General features: G+C 42.0%; 1 protein-coding gene across 6 annotated transcripts in view; it reads left to right on the forward strand.

Moving 5' to 3' along the window:
* The window catches only part of pxylp1 (2-phosphoxylose phosphatase 1), a 152,810-nt gene extending 128,302 nt beyond the window's left edge, over positions 1-24,508 (forward strand). For all 6 annotated transcript variants that reach the window (XM_052018132.1, XM_052018133.1, XM_052018135.1 and 3 more), the window contains 2 exons: positions 22,335-22,474; positions 23,425-24,508. In XM_052018132.1, coding sequence (XP_051874092.1) covers positions 22,335-22,474; positions 23,425-24,356 — 1,072 coding nt within the window. In that variant the 3' untranslated portion in view covers positions 24,357-24,508. The remainder of the gene's footprint in view (positions 1-22,334; positions 22,475-23,424) is intronic.
* Positions 24,509-25,093: the final 585 nt, after the last annotated feature.

Here is a 25,093-nt window from a genome sequence, read left to right on the forward strand (position 1 = left end):
CAATCTCACCCATGTAGTCAGTCTTTTACCCAGCGAAGAGGAGTCTAAAACTAGAGGGCATAGGTTTAAGGTAAAAGGGGAAAGATTATAAGGGTATCTGAGGGGAAAGATTTAAAGGGAATCTGGGGGATATGTTTTTCACACAGAAGGTGGTGGGTATATGGAACAAGCTGCTGGAGGAAGTGGTTGAGGTGGGTACGATTACAATGTTTAAAAGACATTTAGACAGGTACATGGATAGGAAAGGTTTAGAGGGATATGGGCCAAACACAGGCTTAGATAAGATAAGATTTTTATTTATTACTCACATGTACATCGAAACACACAGTGAAATGTGTCTTTTTGCGTTACTGGGAATGTGCTGAGGGCAGCCCGCAAGTGTCGCCACACGTCTGGCACCAACATAGCATGCCCACGGCTCCTAACCTGTACGTCTTTGGAAATTAGGAAGAAACCAGAGCATCTGGAGGAAACCCACGCAGTCACGAGAAGAACGTACAAACTCCTTACAGACAGCGGCAGACTTGAACCCGGGTTGCTGGCGCTGTAAATAGTGTTATGCTAACTGCTACACTACAGGCATCTTAGATGGGATTAGCTTAGATAGGCATCTTGGTCAGCATGGAGCATGCTGTATAACTCTATGACCCTATACAAATTAAGAACATGCAATAACAAAGCACAATTAAATGGATTCACAACTAAAATGACCATGAGCAAATTAAAACTGCCTATGATCTATTTAATGTGTTCATGTTACTGATCATCCTCTTTCTCAGAACTAAATGCTTCTGTGTCATTTCCAAGACTTTGTTTCTTTGGTCTGGGGAGATTTCCCCTCATATTATTTATGGTTACAGCTAAAGTAGCTCTTGATTTTTCTTGGGCATTCATGGAATTCAGTTGCTAGTTGTTCAATCCCACTACATAAGCAAAATACTGCAGATGCCAGAAATAAGACAGAAAATTCTTCAAAGCAGTTTGGGCAGTAGCTGGGGAGAGAGAGACAGAGTTAACATTCTAGGTCACTGACATTTTATCGGAGATGGAAAAGTGTGAGAGAGAGAGAGACGAGAGATTGAAGTTTTGAGAAGTCATACATTTTGCTTGTGTTTCTTCATTATTTATATGCCTTCTGAAACATTTAAAAGCCTAATTGGCATTTTGGAACATAGAAGGGAAGCTTAGATCATCAGTGTATAGTGTCCCTCTGATATTCCGAGATGATGAACTGTATAGCCAGTGGAAGAATAAGGTTGCTATGTTGACAGGGGTTACAACTCTTCTAAGAGAAAACAAGACATGGCCAGATCATTGGCACTGCCTGATTGCAGTAAATCTGATACAGAACTTTGAGATGGATGCAGATTTTTTGGATACGTTTTACGAGATACGAGGTATCAGGTTGGTGCCTCTGAGGCCTGGTTTTAACTTACTTCAGAAAACTAAAAGAATTGTTTACTGTAGATAAATTATACAAAAGATTGACAAAGTTTACTTTGGGAATTTCTGGCTTGGTACTGGCATTTAAACTACCAGAATGAACATACAATTTGACCTACTTTTGGAACTCTCCTACTAAAAAAAAAAGTCCATATATCTCCTGCCTCTGGGGAAACAGTCATTCTCTTCAGCCTTCATGAAACAAATTTAGCCCCCCAGTATGATTTTAAAAAAATACTTGTATCATATCTTGCCATTTCTGTTGCAAAACATCCATTTGTGATATTGGCTCAGTTTTTCTCTCCATTTGCACAGCCTGACCTGCTGGGCACTTCCCACAGCCCAGCATTTTATGTTCCTTTGTCTGTATTCTCATTCTTTAATTGCCTCATGTTGTAGCTTTTGTTACTTTTTTTTCCCCATTCTCTTTCTGTTCCATTGATTAGTTGACCTGGTTTATAATTCATCCTGATATCAACCCTGGTCAATCAGATATTTCCTTTGTTCTATCCGTTCCTGCCCAATCTTCTCTACAAAAAAAAACTCACTTATTTTCTCTTTCCTAGTTCTGATGAAAGATCTTCAACTTGAGATGTTAACTCTGTTCTCTTTCCAAAGTTGCTGCCTGAGCCACTGACTGTTACCAGCATTTTCTTTTTCTTTATTTCAGATTTATAGCATCGGCAATTTTTTGATTTTTTTTTGTAAGCAGGGAGCATTGGTTTAAGGCAAGGTGCAGGAGATTTGAGGTAGAATATTTTCACCCAGAGGGTGATTGAAATCTGGAACATACTGCCTGAGGCAGGAAGTCTTTCAATGTTTAAGAAATATTCAGATGAGCACCTGAAACACCGTGGCTTTGAAAAGTGTGGTCTAAGTGCGGAAAAATGAGGTATAGGTACCTGATAACCTGGCATGGACACAATAGACTTAAGGACTTGAACCCTCGCCGTGCGACTCGTGACTCTGCAACTGTGATCTGTCCTGCCCTCTCCACACGCACACACCTTCACTTCTCTCTTGCACTTTTCTATATATTCAACTTCTCCAGTTCTGATGAAATCATCTATATCATTAACTCTCTTTGTTCTATCTACACACAGTACCAGCTCTGCTGAGTGTTTTCAGCATCTTCTGCTCTATTACTGTCCCAGCTTTGCTTCTGGTCACTGTAACCAGATTTTCTACACTTGCTTTCTTCGCCATTGTATCTGGTTTGAAACTTTTTCTTATATCGATGTTTGGGTCTGGTCTCCTAAACGTGATGAATCCTGGTAGCCATTGAATAAACCAGAGACAAAAGAGACTGCAGATGCTGGAACTCTGGAGCAACACACAGGAGCTGGAGGAACTCAGCAGGTCAGGCAGCATCTGTGGAGGGAAATGAACTGTCAACGTTTTGGGTTGAGAACAGGATAAGAGTCCTGATAAAGAGTGTGTGTTGCATTGAATAAACCATTCTTTTTTAAAATCATAATGGGAGGGGGGGATATTTATTTCATGAAGGCTGAAAAGGAGAACTGTTTCCCCAGGGGCCTTTTAAGGCAGAAGATACATGGTCCATTTTAGCAAGTGAGTTTCAAGTTCGGACCAGTTGCATGCTCATTCTATTATTTTAAACGCCAGTACCAAGTCAGGAATTCCCAAAGTAAACTTTATCAATCTTTTGTATAACTTATCCACAATAAACACTTCTTCTTTTAGTTTACTGAAATATATTAAGACCAGGCACCAAAGGCACAAACATTTACATTTCTTGCAAAATAAATTATTTCAAAAGATCCATCTCAGAAAGTTCTGTATCAGATTTATTCCAATCAGGGAGTGCCAGTGTCAAAGTCATGCCTTATTTTCACTTGGAAGGGTACAGTGTCCAACTCATCCATGCTGATAAAGATGCCTATCTAAGCCAGTGCCATTTGCCTGTGATTGGCCCATATCACTCAAAACCTTTCCTATCTACGGTATGTACCTGTTGTAATTGTTCCTACCTCTACCACTTCCTCTGGCAGCTCGTTCCATATACCCACCATCTTCTGTGTGGAAAAACGTGCCCCTCAAGATCCTCTTTGAATCTGTCCCCTCTCACCTTAAACCTATGCTCTCTTGTTTTTGACTCCCCAACTTGGGGGGAAAAAGACTGACCATCCCACCATTTTATAAACCTCTATAAGGTCTATTGAATGTACTTCCTGCAGTGCTATTTGTGATTTTTGCCATGAAGTAAATTATATCTTCTTATAATAAGAAACAGCAGCATGAGGTCATGAGCCTTCTCTGCCATTCAGTAAGATCCCATGATTGGTCTCAGCTCCATTTTCTTGTCTGATCCCCTTGATTCCTCTGTAGTGTTAAATCTATGTATGAACATAGTTAATGACTCAGCATCCATACCTCTGCTGTTCTCTATGTTGTACTGAAAGCTCTTTAAGGTGGAGAATTTGAAAGGTTCACAATCTTTCTTAGAATAATCTCTTCCTCATCCTCTGTTTTAAGTGGTCAACCCCTTTTCCAGTGACTACCCCCCATGGATTAGCAGCACGGTAGCGTAGCGGTTAGCGCGACGCTATTACAGCGCCAGCGATCAGGGTTCGATTCCTGTCGCTGTCTGTAAGGAGTTTGTACGTTCTCCCGTGTCTGCGTGGGTTTCCTCCGGGTGCTCCGGTTTCCTCCCACATTCTAAAAACGTACGGGTAGGTTAATTTGGGGTTTAAAATGGGCGGCGCGGACTCATTGGGCTGAAAGGGCCTGTTACCACGCTGTAAGTAAATTTTAATTAATTTAATTAACTACAAAAACGTTGTACCCTAATAAACAAGACACATCTACACTGGTTCAAGGAAGCAACACAGCAGAAGATATAGGGAAGTAAATTATGCATGTCAACCGTGAAGCAGCAGAATGGTTTGACAGGTGATTTTAAATCCATCTCCCAAGTTGGCTCAAAAATGTTTTGAGATTCAGACACTGCATAAGCCATTTTCAAAATAATTCTCTCAATAATTCTCCATTTCCGTGATGTATGAGTAGGCTTTTGCCAACATTTTAAGTGATGGTTATAAAGCAGTGTGCCATCATTCATACAGATTTGACAAGGTGTCAGGATGCTGTGCCATAAGGTGTATCAAAGACTGCAAAATAAAGAGGCAAGGAGAAGGGAGAAGGAAGAGTTGTGGATGGAACCATGCTGTGTAGAATGAATAACAATTTCTTCAATGTGTGCCAGAGCTGCTTTTTAATCTATTATGTCAAAGACTTCAACTCATTTGAGATAATCATATGAAATTGTACCTGCTTACCATTATACTGTGATCTTGAACAGACTCCTTCAACAAATTTGGAATTGGCTTTAGTGACATCTTCACACTCAGTCTCCCCATCCCAAGGTTTTAATTAGGATGTTTTGAATGAAGTATTTAATGCATATCTGAACTTTCTCTTTGAAACATTGTGTGTGAGGTGCAGGACAGCAGGTAGGAACCTGGAAGTGCTCAATTCTGCCACCATATTTGTGTACTTAAGTACCCTGCAGAATATAAAACCATTAGATGTAGGAGCAGAGTCAGGCCATCTGGCCCACTGAGTCTGCTCCGCCATTCAGTCATGGCTGTTTTTTTTTCCAAACCCCATTCTCCTGCCTTCTCCCCGTAACCCTTAACTCCCTTACCAATCAAGAACTATCAATCTCTGCCTTAACTATGCCCAATGACTTGGCCTCCACAGCTTCCTGTAGCAACGAGTTCCACAGATTCACCACTCTCAGGCTGAAGAAATTCCTCCTCATCTCAGTTTTAAAGGGATGTCCCTTTATTCTGAGGCTGTGGCCCTGGATCCTAGACTTTCCTACTAATGGGAACATCCTCTCCATGTCCACTTTATTCAGGCCTATAAACATATGAATTAAGGACAAGAATAGTGTATGGCCCTTCAAGCTTGCTCCATTATTCAACAGATCATGGCTGATCTGATTGTAGCCTCAACCCCACATTCCTGTCTACCTGGGCTAACCTTTCACCCCTTGGTTATCAAGAACCTTTCTATCTCTGTCTTAGATATATTCAAAGATTCTACTTCCACTACCCTCTGAGAGTTCCAAAGGATCATGGCTCCTTGAGAGAAAATAAAATTCACCTCAATTCTGTCTTAAATAAGCAACCTCCTTAAACAGTTCAGGAAGCATCCTCTCCACGTCATCAGGATCTTGTATGTTTCGGTCAAGTCCACTTCACTCTTCTAAACTGCAGTGGATACAAGCCAGGCCTGTCAAACTCTTCCTCATAAGCCAAACTGCCCGTTTCAGGTATCGGTCTGGTATACCTTCTCTGAACTGCTTAAAACGCATTGAAGTCCTTCATTAAATAAGGGGATCTCATCTGTGTTTTAAATGGTCATTCTCTTCTCCAGTGACTTTCTCCATGGATTAGGGACTTCTCCAGGTATCGTCCCATCAATACCTTTTATAATCTGAAGCACAGCCTCCTTATTTTTGTAATCAATACCCCTCATAATAAATGAGAACATTCCAAATAAAAACAGAAAATGCTGGAAGGTGTATTACTCCAGCTTACATTGGGAATTGTTAGAGCAATGCTGGAGGGGTAGAGAATTAAAGTGACAGACAATCAGAAGCTCAGGGTTGCCTTGAGGATGAATTGGAAGTGCTCTGCCCAATTTGTATTTGATTTTTCCAATGTACAGGAGACAACATTGTGAACACTGAACGCAGGACACTAGATTGGAGGAAGTGCAAGTGAATCTCTGCTTCACTTGGAAGGACTGTTTGGGTCGTTAAATGGTGGGAAGGAAAGGGCTAAAGGTGTAGAAGCTGTACCTCCTGTGGATATATGGAGAATACCGTGAGAGGGAGCTGGTTGATGGGGGCGGAAGCAACGGAAGAAGCCGTGTCCTCGGAATGCTGAGAGGGGAGGGGAAGATTTGTCTGGTGGTGGAATCCAACTGGAGGTGGCAGAAGTTATGGAGGATGATCTGTTGAATGTGAAGGCTGATGGAATACAAAGGTGAAGACAAAGGGAACCCTTTCCTGGTAGCGGGAGGAGAAAGGGTGACAGCACGTGTGAGGGAAATAGAAAGGAAGTGGTTGAGGGGGCTGTCAACTTTGGGAGAGGGGAAGACAAGGTTAAGGGAAAAAGAAAGCATTGGTGTAGCAGGTAAGATGGAGGAGAAACTGGGAGAATGGGATGGAATCCTTATTTTCCAACCCAGCTTTGTACTTGCAAATTTAGCAGTCTTATCTTCAGTGTTTTGGTGCAAGTCATGTATAAGGGTCTTCCCCAGGGTACAAATGCCCGACTTAATGACAGCCCGTGCACGTGAACAAGTGTTTGGGAGACCGGTGGGATGGATTTACTGGCTGACATGGGGCTGCAGATACTTTTTGCCGGGTGGGAATGGGGCATTGCCACGTGCCTTCTCTTCTCCCCCCGAGCTGCAACAATCGGGGGCTGGGTCAAGCCGACCAAACTCGCTCACCATTCACTGGGTCAGCGATGCCAGCTGGCAGCCGCTCTTCCCGTGCCTGCTCGCTCTTCCCGTGCCTGCTCGCTCTTCCCGTGCCTGCTCGCTCTCCTATCACAGCTGTTTCTGTGATCCTCCCCCACATTCTGCTTTTATTCACTTCTGACTTATGAACAGTTCTCAGGAATGGAAAGTTGCTGTAACCTAGAAGTGCCTGTGTTGAGAAAAGTTGAGGACCCAGCATTGAACCTTGTGGCATTCAGCTCATTTTGTCTTGCCAACCAGAAAAAGACCCATTTATACCAAGTCTCCATTTCTTGTTGGCTGGCCAATCTTCTATCCATGCCAATATGTTACCTCCTACACTATTAGCCTTTATTTTCTGCAATAACCTTTGACATGGTAGGGAAGCATTCCCTTTGGGAGTCAGTTACCTTGCAATGTTTACAACATCTTTCCTGTGACCCTCACCATCTTATTTATCTTAGCACAAAGATGCAAGATTTTACACACAAACCTTTCAGCAGTCATGCATAAACACAGCTCTGTAGTTCATTGTGATCTCTGGGTAAACAAGGCTGATTGCAGGGTTTCATCTTGGAAAATTTGTTGCTATAAAATATTAGACAGATTTGCATTCCAGCCAATTGTTGTCTCTCCTTCTCTCACACCTCCAAAGCAAAATGTAATTAAAGCAACATCTTTTTAAATGAAAGCTCTGTGTGCAATCCAAACACAGACTGTACACATAAACTTGCATTCATTTTTGTTTTAGAATACTGGTAACGGTACAGGAAAGCTGCTATTTGACAGTGAAATTAAAGCAGGGAAAGTGTTTTGAAACCAGAAATGACAGCCTCAGATGCTGTGCTGCTAGCAGCACTCTTGTGTAAGTGTGACTCCGGTGTCATTAGTGAGAAAGGTAGATGCCATATGTGGATTAAATATGCTGTTAAAATGAATTTGCTGTTGTGTGGTGCACCAAGCCTTTGTTCACTTATTCAAGGGAAGTGGAGGATGCTGGCAAGGCTGATATTTATTGCCCAGCCCTAATTGCTCTGAACTAAGGAAGCAGTTAAGAGTCAACCGTACTGGCAAACTTTGAGTCACACAAAGGCCAAAATGGGTGAAGACTATACATTTCCTTCCCAAAAGAATATTAGTGCACCAGATGGGGTTTTTATGACGATCATTACTAACTTACTTTTAAAAATATCTACAGAATTCGAATTCCCCTGCTGCTATGATGTGATATGGTTTCACGTCTATGGATCAACAGTCCAGAATCATGGCTCCTAGTCCAGTAACAATCACTCTTGTATGCCGATGGTATATGACATCTAACGATGTGCAGGCCTAATATCTGAGGTGGCACCTTCGCTAACACAAGGTTACAGGTCATGATAGTCAAGCTTTATAAATATTTCCTCCTTTAATCACACTGTGCTTTTCCCTTTTTACTCTCTTCATACTTTCTGCACATTTTCTGTTTGTCCACATACTCTGCACTTTCTTTTTCCATTACATGTTTTGCTCTAGACTGTGTTTTCCCCTTTCACCTTAAGTGAATTGTGACTGCTAATTCTCGTTCAGCATATATGTTCAGAGCAGGCCTACTCTATAAGGCTGTCATTGAAAGCCTATTTTGGTGAATATTCCGTTGTAAAAAGCCCTTTGTGCACAACGTGACTCAGGACAATGTGTGTTCCGTCAAAGGCCACATTCTGCTCTGCTGAGTGGGCAGTTTTTATTGAACAGTGACTGCTTTGACACCTACATTTTGAATTTACATAGATCTAGATGACCTCAGCCGTTAATCTTATTGAGCAGGGAGACAATTTGCATATATAGAACCTAGGCTGGGTGGCTGATTCAACACACTATCCAGGACTTCTAACTAGCAACTTTCAATATGTTAAATTGAGGTATTCTATTTTCTGATACAGTTCATGTAATGTCCTGCTGCTCATATCAGTAGAAAACATGGACAAAATATTTCAAGGAAATGAGTCTTTGTTCAACGAAGTATTGTACTGTATCTAAGGAAAGTTTTTGAGTTTAAATGTGAAGGAGCTGAACAGTGAGTTTAGGGAAGTATTGGGTGGATATTATTATTGTGGGAGGAGTTTTAATCCCAGAAGTAGAGATGTGGAATGCAAAATGCTGCTGGTGGTGGTGCTGTCATTAATAATATTTCAAAAATCACAAATACATCACCAATTTCCTCAGTTTCAACCACTGGCCCAACTATGATGCAATATTATCCATTGCTTTGCATCCACAATTAAATTCTTGCTCTTACATCATTGTATTGCACTGATTTCTAATCTGTACAATACTCTACTGCTTTTCCAAGACATTCCCAATCTGTCTCCAAGTTTGGATTGTATTCATGGCATATACACTTTCTTTAGCCTCAATTCATCTTAGTGTATCTGACGTTTGCCTGTGACCAGAAGTGTACGTCAAGATGTCACCAGAAAAGCCCATTTCCATGGTTACCAATAGAAACTGGATATTAAAGGTACAACTAATGACCTGCATATGTAACTTACAAAAAAGGAAGAAAATCTGCATCAATTTTGAAAGGAGATGATTTAAAGGATCTCCTTGATTTCACTGATGTTAGGGGTGGTGGGGGGGGGGGCAGACATTAATGGCCAGACATTCGTTCCACCTACTCCCTGCCCCCCCCCCACCCCCACAAGGATTTTCTCACTTCCATGGTAGTCTATTCTGCAGCTGCACTGTGACTGCTATAGAGTGTGTTCTTTTTAAGGCACTGACGTCATTCTCATGCTTCATAGCAACCATGACATCCTATCTGCAAGCTCTGTAGAAAGTTGTTATTGAGAAAGCACACACATAAAGACAATGCATGAATTGGGGTGAAAACTTTTTTTTAAAAATGGACGTTTTGCGAATTCCCTGATTATTTTTGTTCTTTCTGGGATGCCTGATTGGGTGCTAGCTGTATTTGAAGTATCTATTTAGCACACCAACATAAAATGTGATCTCCAAGTTCTGGACAAAGGTTCTTTTACATACAGGTTTAACACAGTATCTGCCTGACCTTACTGGATTGTGAGTAACAGACATGAGCAGTCACTATTTAACAGAATAGAATCATGGCTTACACTGCAGTTACAGTAAGAGGGAGATTTGGAAATGTTATGAGATAGCGCATATTGTTTGGCATTCCTTCAATTGCTGCATTATCATTGTATCTGTTATTTTTGCGCAATAGTTTGGATCTGTGAGCCTCAGTAGGACAGTATTCTGAATATGCAGACAACGAGAAGTACCTGGTTCCTTCTCAGTATGCTTAATTGTTTGTTTGAGGAACTGAAATCCTTTCTGAATAGTTCATGTTTCCTTGGCACAAAAAATTATCTGAAAACAGGATCAAAATGCATTGCAATGCCAAGAGAGCAATGAGTTGCGTTTCTAATTGCTGTGGTCAGAGGGTCAGCAGTTGCTCAAAAATCCCTTTGGTGGGATTGGATGTTGCTATTTTTTTCCTGACAGGTAGGCTTTGTGCCGATGGTTCAAGACAGAAGCACTGTGTTTTACAGTCCCTGGTCGATGATTTCTTTTCTTACTTTAGTGAGGTCTGAAGAATCCTCATTAGGTTTTTTTGTCTGCTTTTCTATATGTGCTTTCTTATTATTTTTGAATATCCTGATAATTATGTGAACAATCTGTTGTGTCATATTTCTGGCATTAGAGAAGTACGGGTGGAGACCTGTTTCTTTGTAGGCCCAGTGGTTTGATGTGGGTCCTAGGGATTCCAGGGGTGTCCCAAAAACTAGCAGTCGGGTTTGAGTCGTGAGACTTTGCAGGCCGGAGACTGAGAAGTTCCCAGATGTCACAAATAATTGATGTATTTTCTTTCCTTAGAAGGACCTTTGGGAATTTCTGCCTTCTAGTTCTTGTCCAATTGTTTGTGCCTTTGACTCCAGTGTAGTCACTGCCAAACTAAAAGACCCAGGCCTGGAAATTTGGGTGCATTGGTGCTGCAGTTCATATTGTGCATCTCTAGCCTCAGCATCTCCTGGGGATCCTGTAGGAGTTCCCAAAATGAAAAAAAAGCACCCAATAAGTCAGCTGTTTATTTTGGAAGTGACTTGTTGCTGCATATTTTTGTTTTTTTTTGTCTTCAGTTGAAGGCAGTGATTGCTGATAGGTAATGTTTTGCTTGTTTTCAGTAGTCCTGTGCATACATCATCGCGGCAGTCATTCTAGTCAGGTGTGAGTGATTGTACACCAGGTTTGATCACAATGAATTCAATCCTGGCTTCACTTAATAACCACAGTGATTCGCTGTGTGACTGGGATAACTGGATAATGTTTGGGAATAGGAACTTAGGTGACTTTTCTCTTCCCTAGTTTTAGATTTACAAATACCAAATTAAACTAGCTAATTAAATAGGAACAGTAACTTACATTTATATAACAATAATAACCTTCATTTATACAGAGGTTTTAATTGAATAGAAATGCCCCAAGGCCATTCACAGGAGTTGGCACCAAGCCACAGAGTTTTCAGACTGTAGGATCAAATGCTAAAGAGATTTTAAGAAGTGTCTTACATGAGGAAAGGAAGGTAGAGAAGGGAGGGGGGAGGGTTTGGGGCCTTAGCAACTGAAGAAATGGGTGCCAGGGGTGGAGTAATCAAGCATGGTGATGCTCAAAAGGCCAGAACATGTTGGAGAGTTGTTGGCTGGAAGTGTCTGAAGAGGTAAGTAGTGTTGAAACTATGAAGGGATTTGAAAACAAGGAAGAGAGTTTCAAAATCAAGGCATTGCTTAACTTTTGACCAGTGTAATTCAGTAAGTACAGGGAAGTGTGTAAACATGGCTTAATGCAAGTGAAGACATGCAGGTTTATTAATGGAAAGTTAAGTTTTTAACATGATCCAAGATACTTAAGCACTATTAAGCAATATTTGACATTGAACCACATAAGGAGGTATTATGCAGATGGTTATTATGTTCATGGAGAATTCTAAGAGGAAAGAGAAGGGGAGAGGTTCAGGGATGGAATTTGGAATTCAATCTCTAAGCTTCTCTCTCTGTCAAACTAGGGTCTTGGCAGCTGAAGGCAGGGTTGTGAATGGTGAAGTAATTAGAATAAGACAAGAGGTCAACACTGGAAGAGGTCACAGATTTCAGAACCTTATAGAGCAGGAGGAGGTTATAGGAATTGGGAGGAGGGGAGTGGGGTTTGAGGCCATTGGAGGAAAACAGTGGAAGGATCAAACTACAATGTTGAGATCCACATAAAGCGTCATTGACCTGAAACTTTAACTCTAGTTCCCTCTCTATAGATGCTGCAGATCTTCTGAATATTTCCAGCACTTTCTGTTACTATTTGGGATCTCTGTTTGGCTTGCTCCTTATGTTCCCAGTGAGCCTTTGGAGAACATTTACCTTGTTTAAAATATAGAGTTTAATTTCCCAACAATACGGGATGGGAACTCAGACTGACTGAGAGATCTGCAGGGAAAGTAAGATTCACAGTAGTATCTATGACAGAGACTTTGAGATGGATCAGTGGCCATGAGAGTGCCTCGTTCTTGTGTTGAATGGACCTTTCCACTTTACTTTGTGTTGGAAAATCGTGCTAAGGAAGAAAGCAAAATTATTGAAGTGTGAAATTGTGTAATGATTGAAAGAGTGAGGAAATTAGCAGAAATACGCCTCCCTTTCAATTGCCACTAATTTGTTACTGATTCTCCATCCCCCATTCTGTGGTTTTCTTTCTCAGCTGTTATCTCTTCTGACTCTTTAAAATCCATTTCACGCTCGAGAGAACAAGCAGGTGATTTGTGCCAGTCTGTCATCTCAGCATTTTCTGTGGGAGGAGTGAGGAAGATATGCACGCAATCACTTTGTTTGGTTTTGTTGTGGTTGACTGTACTGTCTCCATCCTGCTTTTTTCTGAAATCAACAAATTCTGTTCAGTATTATCTGCTGGGACCTATATCTCACATGTGTTTAGGTTTATTGATGTATTTTAACATGAATACCCAATACATTCTGCTACTTTTTATCTGTCTAAACAGATGACAACATTTTTGCACTAGCTTTACTGGGTGTGGTTTGATTTATCAGGTTGCAGTAGTTGACACATGCAGAAGGCCTGGGTATGTAAGACTTAGAGGAAAAAACTTGATGGATATCTTAGTGCCCTCCTCCCCTCCTAAAGCACTGACTTCCTTCCTGGCATATGGCTGTAGTGCAATTTGCTGTTCTCCAGTGGCATAACCTTGTACACTTCATTTGTGTCCAAGTCTAGATTATGAATTCCCAATAGGCAATTTGACAGTGCAGGACATCATACTAGACACTGCTCCAGTTTCGCCTGTGGGAGTGTCATTTCTGTGAAATTCTCGCCTTTTGAGGTATACACATGCTTGACGAGCATATGATTAGGAAGTTGAAAGGCTGTAACTACAAAGTAGTTTTGAGATATATAAATGCTACCACTGGTTCCTTTAGTCAGTTTGATAGTGGTAAACTTAATACTATCAATATGCTACATGTGTTTTCATCCTTTCTAAGTTTCGGTCTGCTAAGATGATCTGGTGGCTGCAGATTGCCCTCTGGTGGCTCTTAGAAAAGCTACTATAAAGCTCTTTACTGGAGACTGTTGAACTTTTAGCAAAGTTTCTCTGCTCTCCTGCTGCAACTCCAAACAGTACGCCAGACAAATAGGTAGTTACAGGCTTTCCACTGAAATTCTGTTCTTCCATTTACACAAACTAATTGCTGGGAATTTCCATGTGAGTTTTTCTGTGCTGTAATGGATCTGTGACCAAAACTTAAAGGCTATGTGCAACATTGGTCTGTTTCTCTTACTACTTCTACCAATTATTATTTCTGTCTCTTTGCCTCTTTCACTCTTTCAGTATCTGCATTAAACTTATACGTTGAAGTGCCATAGATTTATGGAACAGAGGGACCTAGGAGTGGAAGTGCATAGTTCGCAGAAAGTGGTGGCACAGGTAAATAGGGTAGTAGAGAAGGTGTTTGGCATTCTGGCCTTCATCAGTCAGGAGTTGGGAAGTTATGTAGCACTTATCTGGTAAGGCCGCACTTGGGAGTATCGTGTACAGTTTTGGTTGCCCTGTTATAGGAAAGATGTTATTAAATTAGAAAGAGTGCAGAAAAGATTTACCAGGATGTTGCCTGGACTTGGGGGCCTGAGTTACAGGGAGAGGTTACGTAGACTTTACTCCCTGGAACATAGGAGATTGGGGGGGGTGACCTGATAGTGGTACACAAGATCATGAGGGTGAAAGAACATAGTCTTTTTCCCAGGGAGGAGGTGCTAAAAACAAGAGGGCATAGGTTGAAGATCAGAAGCGAGAGATTTAAAAAGGACATCAGGGGCAGCTTCTTCACGCAAATTGTGGTGCATATTTGGAACGAGCTGCCAGAATTAGTGGTAGAGGCGGGCAGGTTAGCAACATTTAAAAGCCATCTAGGTAAGTACATTGGATAAAAGAGAGGTTTAGAAGGCTATGGGCCAAATGCGGGCAGATGGGACTAGCCCGCTGCGCAACGCAGCTGGCATGGATGGGTTGAGCCGAAGGGCCTGTTTAGGTGCTGTACGACTCGATGACTTTATTTAAAGAGTGATAGACAGATATAAGCCCTTCAGCCCACCAAGTCCACACGGACCACCAACCACCCATTTTACACTAATACGACATCAATCCCATTTTGTTTATTCTTGCCTCAATTGAATAATGTAGGATCATCAAATCATATAGCACAGAATGTCATTCAACACTGTTAGCTCTTTAAAAATGCTGCTCATTCCATGCCTTACAGAAAAGACCCCTCAAATTCTGCTTTGCCGGAGCTGACCACTATCTGAGGCTGTCCTTCGATTTTTAAAGATCTTTCCTTTAGATCATGTACCTAGTTCCTACGACAGGTAGAAATAATCTCTTCTACATAATGGCCTGCTCTATATTGGAGAAACCAAGCTCTGACTAGGTGACCGTTTTGTGGAGCTCCTGTGCTCTGTCTGTAGCGCCCATCTCGAGCTGCTGGTTTTATTTCATTTTAACTTTCCTTCCCACTCCCACACTGACCTGTCTGTCCTAGGCCTTCCCCATCATTACGGAGAGACCAAATGCAAATTGGAAGAATAACATCTCATATTCCACTTGGGTAGCTTACAACCCAATGGTATGAACATTGGATTTTCCAATTTCAGATAAGTTGAAACCCCCCGTGCTCTTCTCTCACACACACTCACTTAGCCACCTTGTTTTCTTCTCCCTCATATTGCTATACGCTGGCAATATTTCATCTCTCTCAGTCCTTACGCAGGGTCTCACCCTAAAATGTCGACCTATGCCTTTTGTCTCCACAGATATTGCTTGACCCGCTGAGTTCTTCCAGCATTCTATCTTTTATTTGAGGCAGAATTAATTTCTCACTACGTATGCAAATATTGTGAAAACGTAACCTTTTAAATTTTAGGATCTGCAACCCTAGTTTGTGTAATATGTCCTCAATGTAACCCTAAGCATCAGGTATCAATCTGGCTTTTCTCTGTGTTACGTTAATGATCTACGCACAAGAGCTCCTTTAAAAAGGAATGGTTACAATGGGAAGACCATGAAGCAAGGGAACAATCTCTATACATAAGCTGGTGCACATACATGCTTTACTTTCTAAAGAACACTGCTGCTTGTGATATTTAAATATTTCTCCGATGGCTCTTTCGATTTTATCAAGGGTGATGTTTTTTGAGTTTCTTCAGTTAACTTGATTAGTTAGCTGAGCTGAAGTTCTGTCAGTTCAATTACAATTTAATCAAGCATTTATTTTAATAAACTGACATAGCAGAATGTGGACTCTTGATAAATACTAATGCTGAACAATTTCAATCCACCATCATCACATTAAGCCATTCTAATGATCTACAATTTAAATAAAAAAAAATTGTGAACCAGTCATTTTTAAGTAATTTTGTGAAACAATCTTTGACTTCATTTCTGCAATCTTATTGCCATTGGTGGAGTTATGATGAGATTCATTTATTTCCATCTTACAGGAATTGCTTTTGATTAATAACATAAAAACAAAGAATACTCTACATTTACTTATGTATGAATTATTTCACTTGACTGAAAGAAACAGTCTAAAATAAGCATAATTTCAGTAGGAGTATCAAAAAATTTGTCAAGGGTACTTTCTAAAGGTATTTGGGCTGAAAAGTTCTGCAGGTGAATATCCACTTTCACACACCCCACTATGTCCATCATGGTTCTGACTTATAAGGTAGAAATAAAATGGTGAAATATATGGTAGAGTCATGGCTACCAACAGTTGGATTACTGAAAGAAGGCACCTCAAGGCATTGGAATGATACCACTATCAACACTGTCCCACCAAATTCATCAGAAGGATAGGTGAACCAATGTCAGTGTCCTCTCCCAGGGCAACATCCCCACCATAGAGTTATAGAGTCTTACAGCACAGAAACAGGCCCTTCAGCCCAACCAATCCATGCCTACCAAGATGCCCAGCTATGCCAGTCCCATTTGCCTGTGTTTGGCCCACGTTCCTCTAAACCTTTCCTATCCATGTATCTGTCCAAATGTCTTTTAAATGTTGTTGATGTATCTGCCTTAACCACTTCCTCTGGCAGCTCATTCCATATACAGACCATCCTCTGGGTGAAAAGGTTGCCCCTCAGGTTCCGATTAAATCTCTGCCCTCTCACCTTAAACCTATCCCCTCTAGTCTTTGATTCCTCAAGAGTGGGAAAAAGACTGCATTCGCCCATATTATCCATGCCCCTCATGATTTTATACACCTCTATAAGATCACCCCTCATTCTTCTATGCTCCAACAAATGAAGTCCTGGCCTGCTCAACCTCTCTATATAACTCAGTCCCCACAGTCCTGGCAACATCCTCGTGATCTCTTCTGCACTCTTACCAGCTTAATGGCATCTTTTCTTTCACAGTGTGACCAAAACTGAACACAATATTCCAAATGGGGCCTCACCAGTGTCTTGTATAACTGCAACGTAACATCACAATTTCTTTCCTCAATGCCCTGACTGATGAAGGCCATCGTGCCAAAAGCCATTTTTGCCACCCTGCTACCTGTGTTGCCAGTTTCAGTGAACTATGTACTTACATGCCTAGGTCTCTACAACACACCAGGGCCCCATTGTTTACTGTGAAGGTCCTACCCTGATTTGTCTTCCCAAAATGTAACAGCTCGCACTTATCTGAAGTAAACTCAATTTGTTCTTCTTCAGCCCACTTACCCAGCTGATCAAGATCCCACTGTAATTCTTGATAATCATCTTCACCATCTACGACACAATTTATGTTAGTGTCATCTGCAAACTTACTAACCCTGCCTTGTATATTCTCATCCAAGTCATTGATATAGACAACAAATAACGAGCCCAGCATCGGCCCCTGGGGCACACTACTGGTCACGGGCCTCCAGCCCAAAAAAAACCTTTCACCATCACCCTCAGTTTCTGACCATCAAGCCAATTGTGCATCCAATTAGCCAGCCCTCCTTGGATCCCATGGGATCTAACTTTCCATAGCAACCTATCATGCAGAACCTTATCAAAGGCCTTACTGAAGTCAATATAGACTATGTCTACCGCCCTGCCTCATTGCTTCTTCAAAAAACTCGATTAAATTCGAGAGACATAATCTCCCACACACAAAGCCATGTTGACTATCCCTAATTAACCCCTGTCTTTCCAAGTGTACGTATATCTCATCCCTCAGAATACACTCCAGTAATTTACCTACCACAGATGTTAGGTTTACTGGTCTATAGTTCCCAGGTTTTTCTTTGCAGCCCTTCTTAAACAAAGGCACAACATTAGCCACCCTCCAGTCCTCTGGCATCTCAGTCAGGGCTCCCACAATTTCTTCTTTAGCTTCCACATACCTGATCAGGCCTCAGAGGTTTTATCTACCTTCATACATTTTAAGATGTCCAGTACCTCCTCTGCTGTAATGTGGATTATCCTCAGGACATCCCCATTAACTATTCCAAGCTCTGCAGTCTTCATGCCCTTCTCCATGGTTAAAACAGACAAATATTCATTGAGGACCTCACCCATCTCCTGAGGCTCCACCCATAGATGTTCACCAGAGGGGCCCTATTCTCTCTCTGTTACTCTTCCACTTAATATGCATAAAATCTCTTTGGATTCTCCTTGATCTTCACTCCCAAAGCTATCTCATGCCCCCTTTTTTGCCCTTCTGATTTCCTTCTTAAGTATAGTCCTGCATCCCCTATATTCCTCCAGGGATTCACTTAAGACCATAAGACATAGGAGCAGAATTAGGCCATTCGGCCCTTCGAGTCTGCTCCGCCATTCGATCATGGCTGATTTATTTTTCCCTCTCAACCTCATTCTCCTGCCTTCTCCCCGTTACTTTTGGCACCCTTATTAATCAAGAACCTATCAACCTTCGCTTTAAATATACCCAATGATTTGGCCTCCACAGCCATCTGTGGCAATAATTCCATAGATCCACCACCCTCTGGCTAAAGAAATTCCTCCTCATCTCTGGTCTAAAGGGACATCCTTCTATTCTGAGGCTGTGCCCTTGATCCTAGCTGCCTGTACCTGACCCAAGCCTCCTTTTTCTTGACCAGAACTACAATATCCCTCATCAACCAGGGTTCCCTACTCCTGCCAGCCTTGCTCTTCCCTCTAACAGGAACATGCAGACCTTGAGCTCTCGTTATCTCACTTTTAAAAGACCCCCACTTGGTGGAGGTCCCTTTTGCCCGCAAACGACCTACTTCAATTAAGCTTTGCAAGCTCCTATTACCATCAAAATTTGCCTTGCTCCATTTTAGAACTTGAACACGTGGACCACTTCTGTTACCTTCCATAACTATTTTAAAATTAATAGAACTATGGTCACTGATCCCAAAGTGTTCCCCCACTGTCTCCTCAGTCACTTGTCCTGCTCTATTTCCCAAGATTAGGTCAAGCTTTGCCTTCTCCCTAGTAGGGTTTTCTATATATTGCCTGAGAAAACTTTTCTGAACATGCTAAACAAATTCCACACCCTCTAAGCCCTTAGCACTACAGCAGTCCCAGTCTACCTTAGGAGAGTTAAAATCCCCTACTAATGACAACCCTATTATTTTTGCAATTCTCCGCAATCTCCCTGCATATTTGTTCCTCTTATTCCCATTGATTATTTGGAGGCCTAGAGTACAGTCCCAACAAGGTGATCATCCCCTCTTATTCCTCAGCTCCACCCATGCAGCCTCAATGGATGATCCCTCAGTAATTTCATTTTGGACTACTGCCGTAATGTTCTCCTTAATCAGATATGCAACCTTCTATCCTGTCTTTCCTCCACCTCTATCCCACCAAGAGCACCTGTATCCCGAAGCTTTAGTTACATTCAGTTGCCTCTTTTGGACAGTTCACATTGCTCGTATGACTCTATTCTGAGCTCCATCTCAGAAACAAAATTACTAGACAGACAGAGGAGAAGATTCAAGGATGTGCTCAAAAGCCTCCTTGAAAATATACAGAATCCCCCCACTGATTCCTGGGGGCCTCTGCCTATCACTGCTCAAATGAAGAAGGAACGTTCACAACAGTATTGGGAAAACTCAGATCTATGCAGCTGGAGTAGAAATTAACCTTACAATAAATGGTGGAAGGAACGGACCAACACCCAAACTACTCTTCAGGACCCTGCATCAAATATTTTAGTCAGCTTTGGTTTCATCTGTTAGTAGGAACATACCAGGGGAATAGATCCAAAGATGCAGGATGGGAAGAAAGCTCATGAAGCAACCTCCTTTGGTAACAGAATGGCTTAACTGCTAGCTAACATGGTGGAATATGACATTGGCATCAGCTAAGGTAGCGGGGAGCAGGAAAATCAACAAATGGAACATGTTCAAAGAAAATGGACTTCAAATTTATTTACATTCTGCACCAAACCCTTTAACCAAATGGACTTTCAAACACAGGCTTCAGTCTGTAGAACAGTCTGTCGTTCCCACATTAGCTTCATCAGTCACTTTAGATCCCACGATAATGGAGAGGAAGCAAGCCACCTTGATCCCGAGGGATACCCAAGATCAAGAGTTGGTGCTACACCTAAATGTTAAGGAGTTCCTTGTACAGTATGATCTTGATCAGAAAATTCATACCACTCTTTAAGACACTTAATCTAGGATGACGTTCCACTCCACTGATATATGGCTTAGTTAGAAATGTCATCCTCCTGATATGATGTTAAACTGAGATCCTATATTGTGGCTGAGGCGATGTGAATTGCCTCGCAGTAGGGTTTAGAGATCATTTTATCTTTGCTGCTGGTGGGATCTCAATGTCTATAAACTGGCTGCCGTGTTTACCTACCAGCAATGAATGTACAGCAGACAGGACTTCATTGGATGTAGGCTGATATATGACCTCTTGAGGTACACAATAAGGTTATTTTTAAGTGAAAAATGTGTTTGAAAGTCCATTTGGTTAAAGGGTTTGGTGCAGAATGTAAATAAATTTGAAGTCCATTTTCTTTGAACATGTTCCATTTGTTGATTTTCCTGCTCCCCGCTACCTTCTCAGCTGTTGCCAATGTCATATTCCTCCATGTTAGCTAGCAGTTAAGCCATTCTGTTACCAAAGGAGGTTGCTTCATGAGCTTTCTTCCCATCCTGCATCTTTGGATCTATTCCCCTGGTATGTTCCTACTAACAGATGAAACCCTGTGCATATCGATGACAAACAACAACAGGTCCAGCACCGACCCCTGAGGCACACCACCAGTAACAGGCCTCCAGTCCAAGAAATAATCTTGGTGGATTATGATGCAGGGTTTAGAACATAGAACAGTACAGCACAATACAGGCCCTTTGGCCCACAATGTTGTGCTTTGACCTTGAACATCGACAATTCCTTTCCCCTCGCAGATGCTGCTCGACCCGCTGAGCCTTCAGCAAATTGTCTGTTGCTTGGTAAAATAATTAATGTCACTCATTTATAACCAGCTGTTTGAATCCCATTGTATTATAAAGTGAATCACTACAGTTAATAAGTGGATTCTGTTGATTGGAAGGTTTGTGGGCCATGTTCAGTCTGTGAACGGAGACACAAGAGACTGCAGATGCTGGAATCTGGAGCAACAAACAATCTGCTGGAAGAAAGGAGTGTTTGACCCGAAACGTTGACAGTTCTTTTCCTCCCACAGATGCTGCTTGACCCGCTGAGTTCTTCCAGGATATTGTTTGTCACTTCAGTCTGTCCACTGTAGTCTGTTTCAACAAAAAATGCATCTGTGCATGTGGAATGGGAATGTCATGAACAGTTCAGGACATTTGAAGTATGTAGGGGAAAGGGATAGACAAATCAAGAGGGTTACTACACACATTGTCTACTGACTTATCGCAAAGGTGTGTGAAGATAATTGTTGCAAACAAGATGAATTGCAGCTCCCAGGTGGCTGAATACAGAGGAATGGGTTTTTGGACGAGATTCTAGAGAGCTGCTGGCCTCCATTCAATTTATGGCTGGCAAGAATCAGTGCCTTCTGGAGAACGGAGAGAATTAAAACAAAAACAGATAATCTCAGCTTGTGATATGCAGCTGCGATGAGTTAGCAATTGCAAAGTACAAGCAAATTCTGCAGAGAGGTAAAGCAAGGCTTTTCATTGTATTCTCTGAGAATTAATGTAAGTGCTTATTAGCCTCCTCTACTGCCAAGTTGAGGCTAGACACAGATTAGAGGAACGGCACCTCAGATTCTGCCTTGGTAGTCCCCAACCTGACGCATGAACATCAATTTCTCCAACTTCCGGTAACCATTCCCCTCTGTCTCCCCCCCACCCCCCCCTTTGTTTTCCCTTATCCCACCAGCCCCATCACCCCTTCTCTTTCCCCTCCCCCGCCCTCTCGATCTGCCCGTCACCCACACATTCCTCCGTCGAGTTCCCCTCCTCACCTCCTTCCCTTCTATTCCATGGTCCACTGTCCTCTCCTCTCAGGTTCCATCTTCTTCAGCCCTTTGTCACTTCCACCTATCACCTCCCAGCTTCTTGCATCATTCCCACTCTTCCCCCTCCCCCACCTGCCTATCCTCCCCCCTCTCACCTGGATCCACCTAAAACCCACCAGCTCTTACTCCACCCCTTCCCTCCACCCTTTTATACCAGCTATCTCCCCTCTTTTTATTTCCAGTCCTGATGAAGGGTCTCGACCTGAAACGTCAACTGTCCATAGATGCTGCCTGACCCGCCAAATTCCTCCAGCGTTTTGTGTCTTGCTCCAGATTTCCAGCATCCGCATTCTTTCCTGTGTCTGCTTATTAAATGTCTTCTTTAACGTTCAGGACAACTGAGTGCTTTTTTTCTCTCTGCTACAAGGGAACCTTCTCACCGACTGCTGGAAGACTTCATTAAGAATAGGAACGATGCTCCTAAAGGTCAACTGGACAGCCCCTTGAATAATATTGCACTCCTTTCCAGCCACACAATTTGTGAGATGGGGGAACTAACCCAAACAGGTGAGGCAACAGGCAAACTGCAGCATTGTTTTAAGGCAACGTGAATATTTTAATGGTCTGAGGTACAAGTCTCAATATGGGGCATGGACATGCCATTCTGGTAGTATGCTTAGCAGAAGAACAACCAGAGTACGATATGTATGACTGTGGAGAGAGTTTGGTGCCACGGTTTGAGAACTATCACCATTGGCATGTTAAATACATTTTAGAACACAGAACAGTACAGTGCCGGATCAGGCCCTGCGACCCATGATGTCTGTGCCGACCACGAAGCCAATTTAAATTAATCCCATTCCCTGCTTGTTCATACGCCTGTATAAATGTCTCTTCAAGGTTGCTATCATATCTGTTTCCACCACTTCCCGACAGCGCGTTCCAAACACCTACCACTCTCTTTGTTAGAAAAAAGCTTGCCTCGTACATCTCCTTTAAACTTTTCCCCTCTCATCTTCAGGGTATGCCTTCCAGTATTTTACATTTCCCACCCTGGGGAAAAAATCTGACTATCTACCCTATCTGTGCCTCACATAATTTTATATACTTCCGACATTCCAGAGAAAACAATCCAAGTTTGTCCAACCTCTCCTCCTAGCTAATCCAGGCAATATCATTTTGTTCACTATATCTTGTTCCATATCATCTTTTAAAATGGCAATACTCTATCATGATAAACATTTTACAGAAAACTACAGCATTGGATATCATAGACAGCAGTATTCGGGCTGATGAATGCTTAGTTATCAAATGTTTGATGAGTGATTGCCAAGCATGGTACGTGTATGTATGTTCCCCTGTTCAAATATGACAATATCATATTTTGCATTGAATAACATTTTTTGGTGTCATAAGTGTATGCCACAAGAGCAAGGGGTACAAAAGATCAAGTCTAACAGCTGTTTGAACCCAGTGTTTGAAATGGTTCTCTTCAATCCTGTATTGTTTACTTTCAGGTGTTGTCCAGCATCTCCTGAATGGAGATCATTTGCATGACACATATATTAAGAAACACAAGCTGCTGCCTGACAACTGGACAACAAAGCAACTTTACGTGGAATCTACTGGAAAGAGCCGGACACTGGAAAGTGGGCTGGCTCTGTTGTACAGTCTATTGCCAAAATTTGACTGGGGAAAAATACGCATCCGGCACCAATGGAGCACCATTTTCTGCTCCAACAGCTGTGACTGCCCCATGCGCAATCACTACCTGGAGGAAGAACAGCGGCGGCAATACAACTTGCGAGTTAAGAATAGCCTGTTGGAACGGACATACATTGATATGGCGAAGATTGTGGGGGTTCCTACAAGGCAGTTAAGAGCAGCTAACCCCATTGATTCTCTGCTGTGCCATTTTTGCCACAATGTCTCGTTTCCCTGCACAGAACATGGTTGTATTAACTTGGACCACTTCAGAGCCATCAAGGCACATCAGCTGGAGGATGAGCGAGACAGGCAGAAAAAGAGACTGTACTATAAATATGCTCTGCTTGCAACCCATCCGATTTTAAACCAGACTGTCACTCGTATGCAACGGATCGCTCAAGGAAGAAAGGACGAGATATTTGCTCTCTACTCTGCCCACGATGTCACAGTGGCACCCCTGCTCAGTGCTTTGGGAATCACCAATGCCAGTTTCCCTCGATTTGGTGCCCGGTTAATCTTTGAAATTTGGCAAAGTGGAAAGGACAAAAGGAAGAATTTTGTGCGCATTCTTTATAACGGTGATGATGTCACGTCCCAAACCTCATTCTGCTCTGGACACAAAGTACAATCCAAACAACACCTCTGTCCTTTTGAAACTTTTCTAAATTTTGTAAGAAAGGATGTGTTTGCAGTTTTTAACAGCACAAATTATTATGATGCATGCCACAGAAGGGTGTTTTGAATATTTCAACTGGTGGAGATTCAATGTAATGCTATGTGTTGTGTGTTTTAATTATTACAAATTTGAACTTGTGATATTGTTTTGATGACAATATTCATTTTCAATAGCAGAATTATTTTATTTCTGGTGACAATAAAAGATCACGTGGATTGGTCTGCCACAATGTGACAGGATGCTGCATTCCAACAACTTAATTACCAGTCAGGTTCTCCCATATTTTACAATTTCAGATGATCTATGAGTTAAAAGGAACATGGTAGCCTGTCCATTACCTAGTATAGTACAACATCTTTAAGTGTCATGCAGGTGAATGAATCCAACATAAGCAATATAGAGCTTTTTGTGAACTTGCAGCACATTTCTTAGTTTTCAATCTGAATTCTTTCTGGCTATGAAGTGCATGCACAGAGGGACTGCTAGGAAAGTGAAGTCACATCTATCGGCAGACAACACACAAATGCTGCCACTCATTACCCTGTATGCAGGGCTGGAAAATGTAAGAGATCAGACCTCATGCATTGAAGCTGGTCTTCAGCAGAGGTTTTAAGCCTAAATTGTAAATGGTTAAAAGGGTTCAGACTTACTGGGACTGTTGCTGGGGAGTCTGTGGTGTCCACCTAACTCAAACTAGCTTCCTTTCTCCTTCTCATCCTTAGTGATCGCTCCAACTCTGTCAATTTCGTCAAAGTACCTTGGATCTTTCCCCAGACCTACCTTCAGCATCCCAATCATCTCCT

Source organism: Pristis pectinata, chromosome 6, assembly GCF_009764475.1.
Source record: "Pristis pectinata isolate sPriPec2 chromosome 6, sPriPec2.1.pri, whole genome shotgun sequence".
NCBI classification, from domain to species: domain Eukaryota; kingdom Metazoa; phylum Chordata; class Chondrichthyes; order Rhinopristiformes; family Pristidae; genus Pristis; species Pristis pectinata.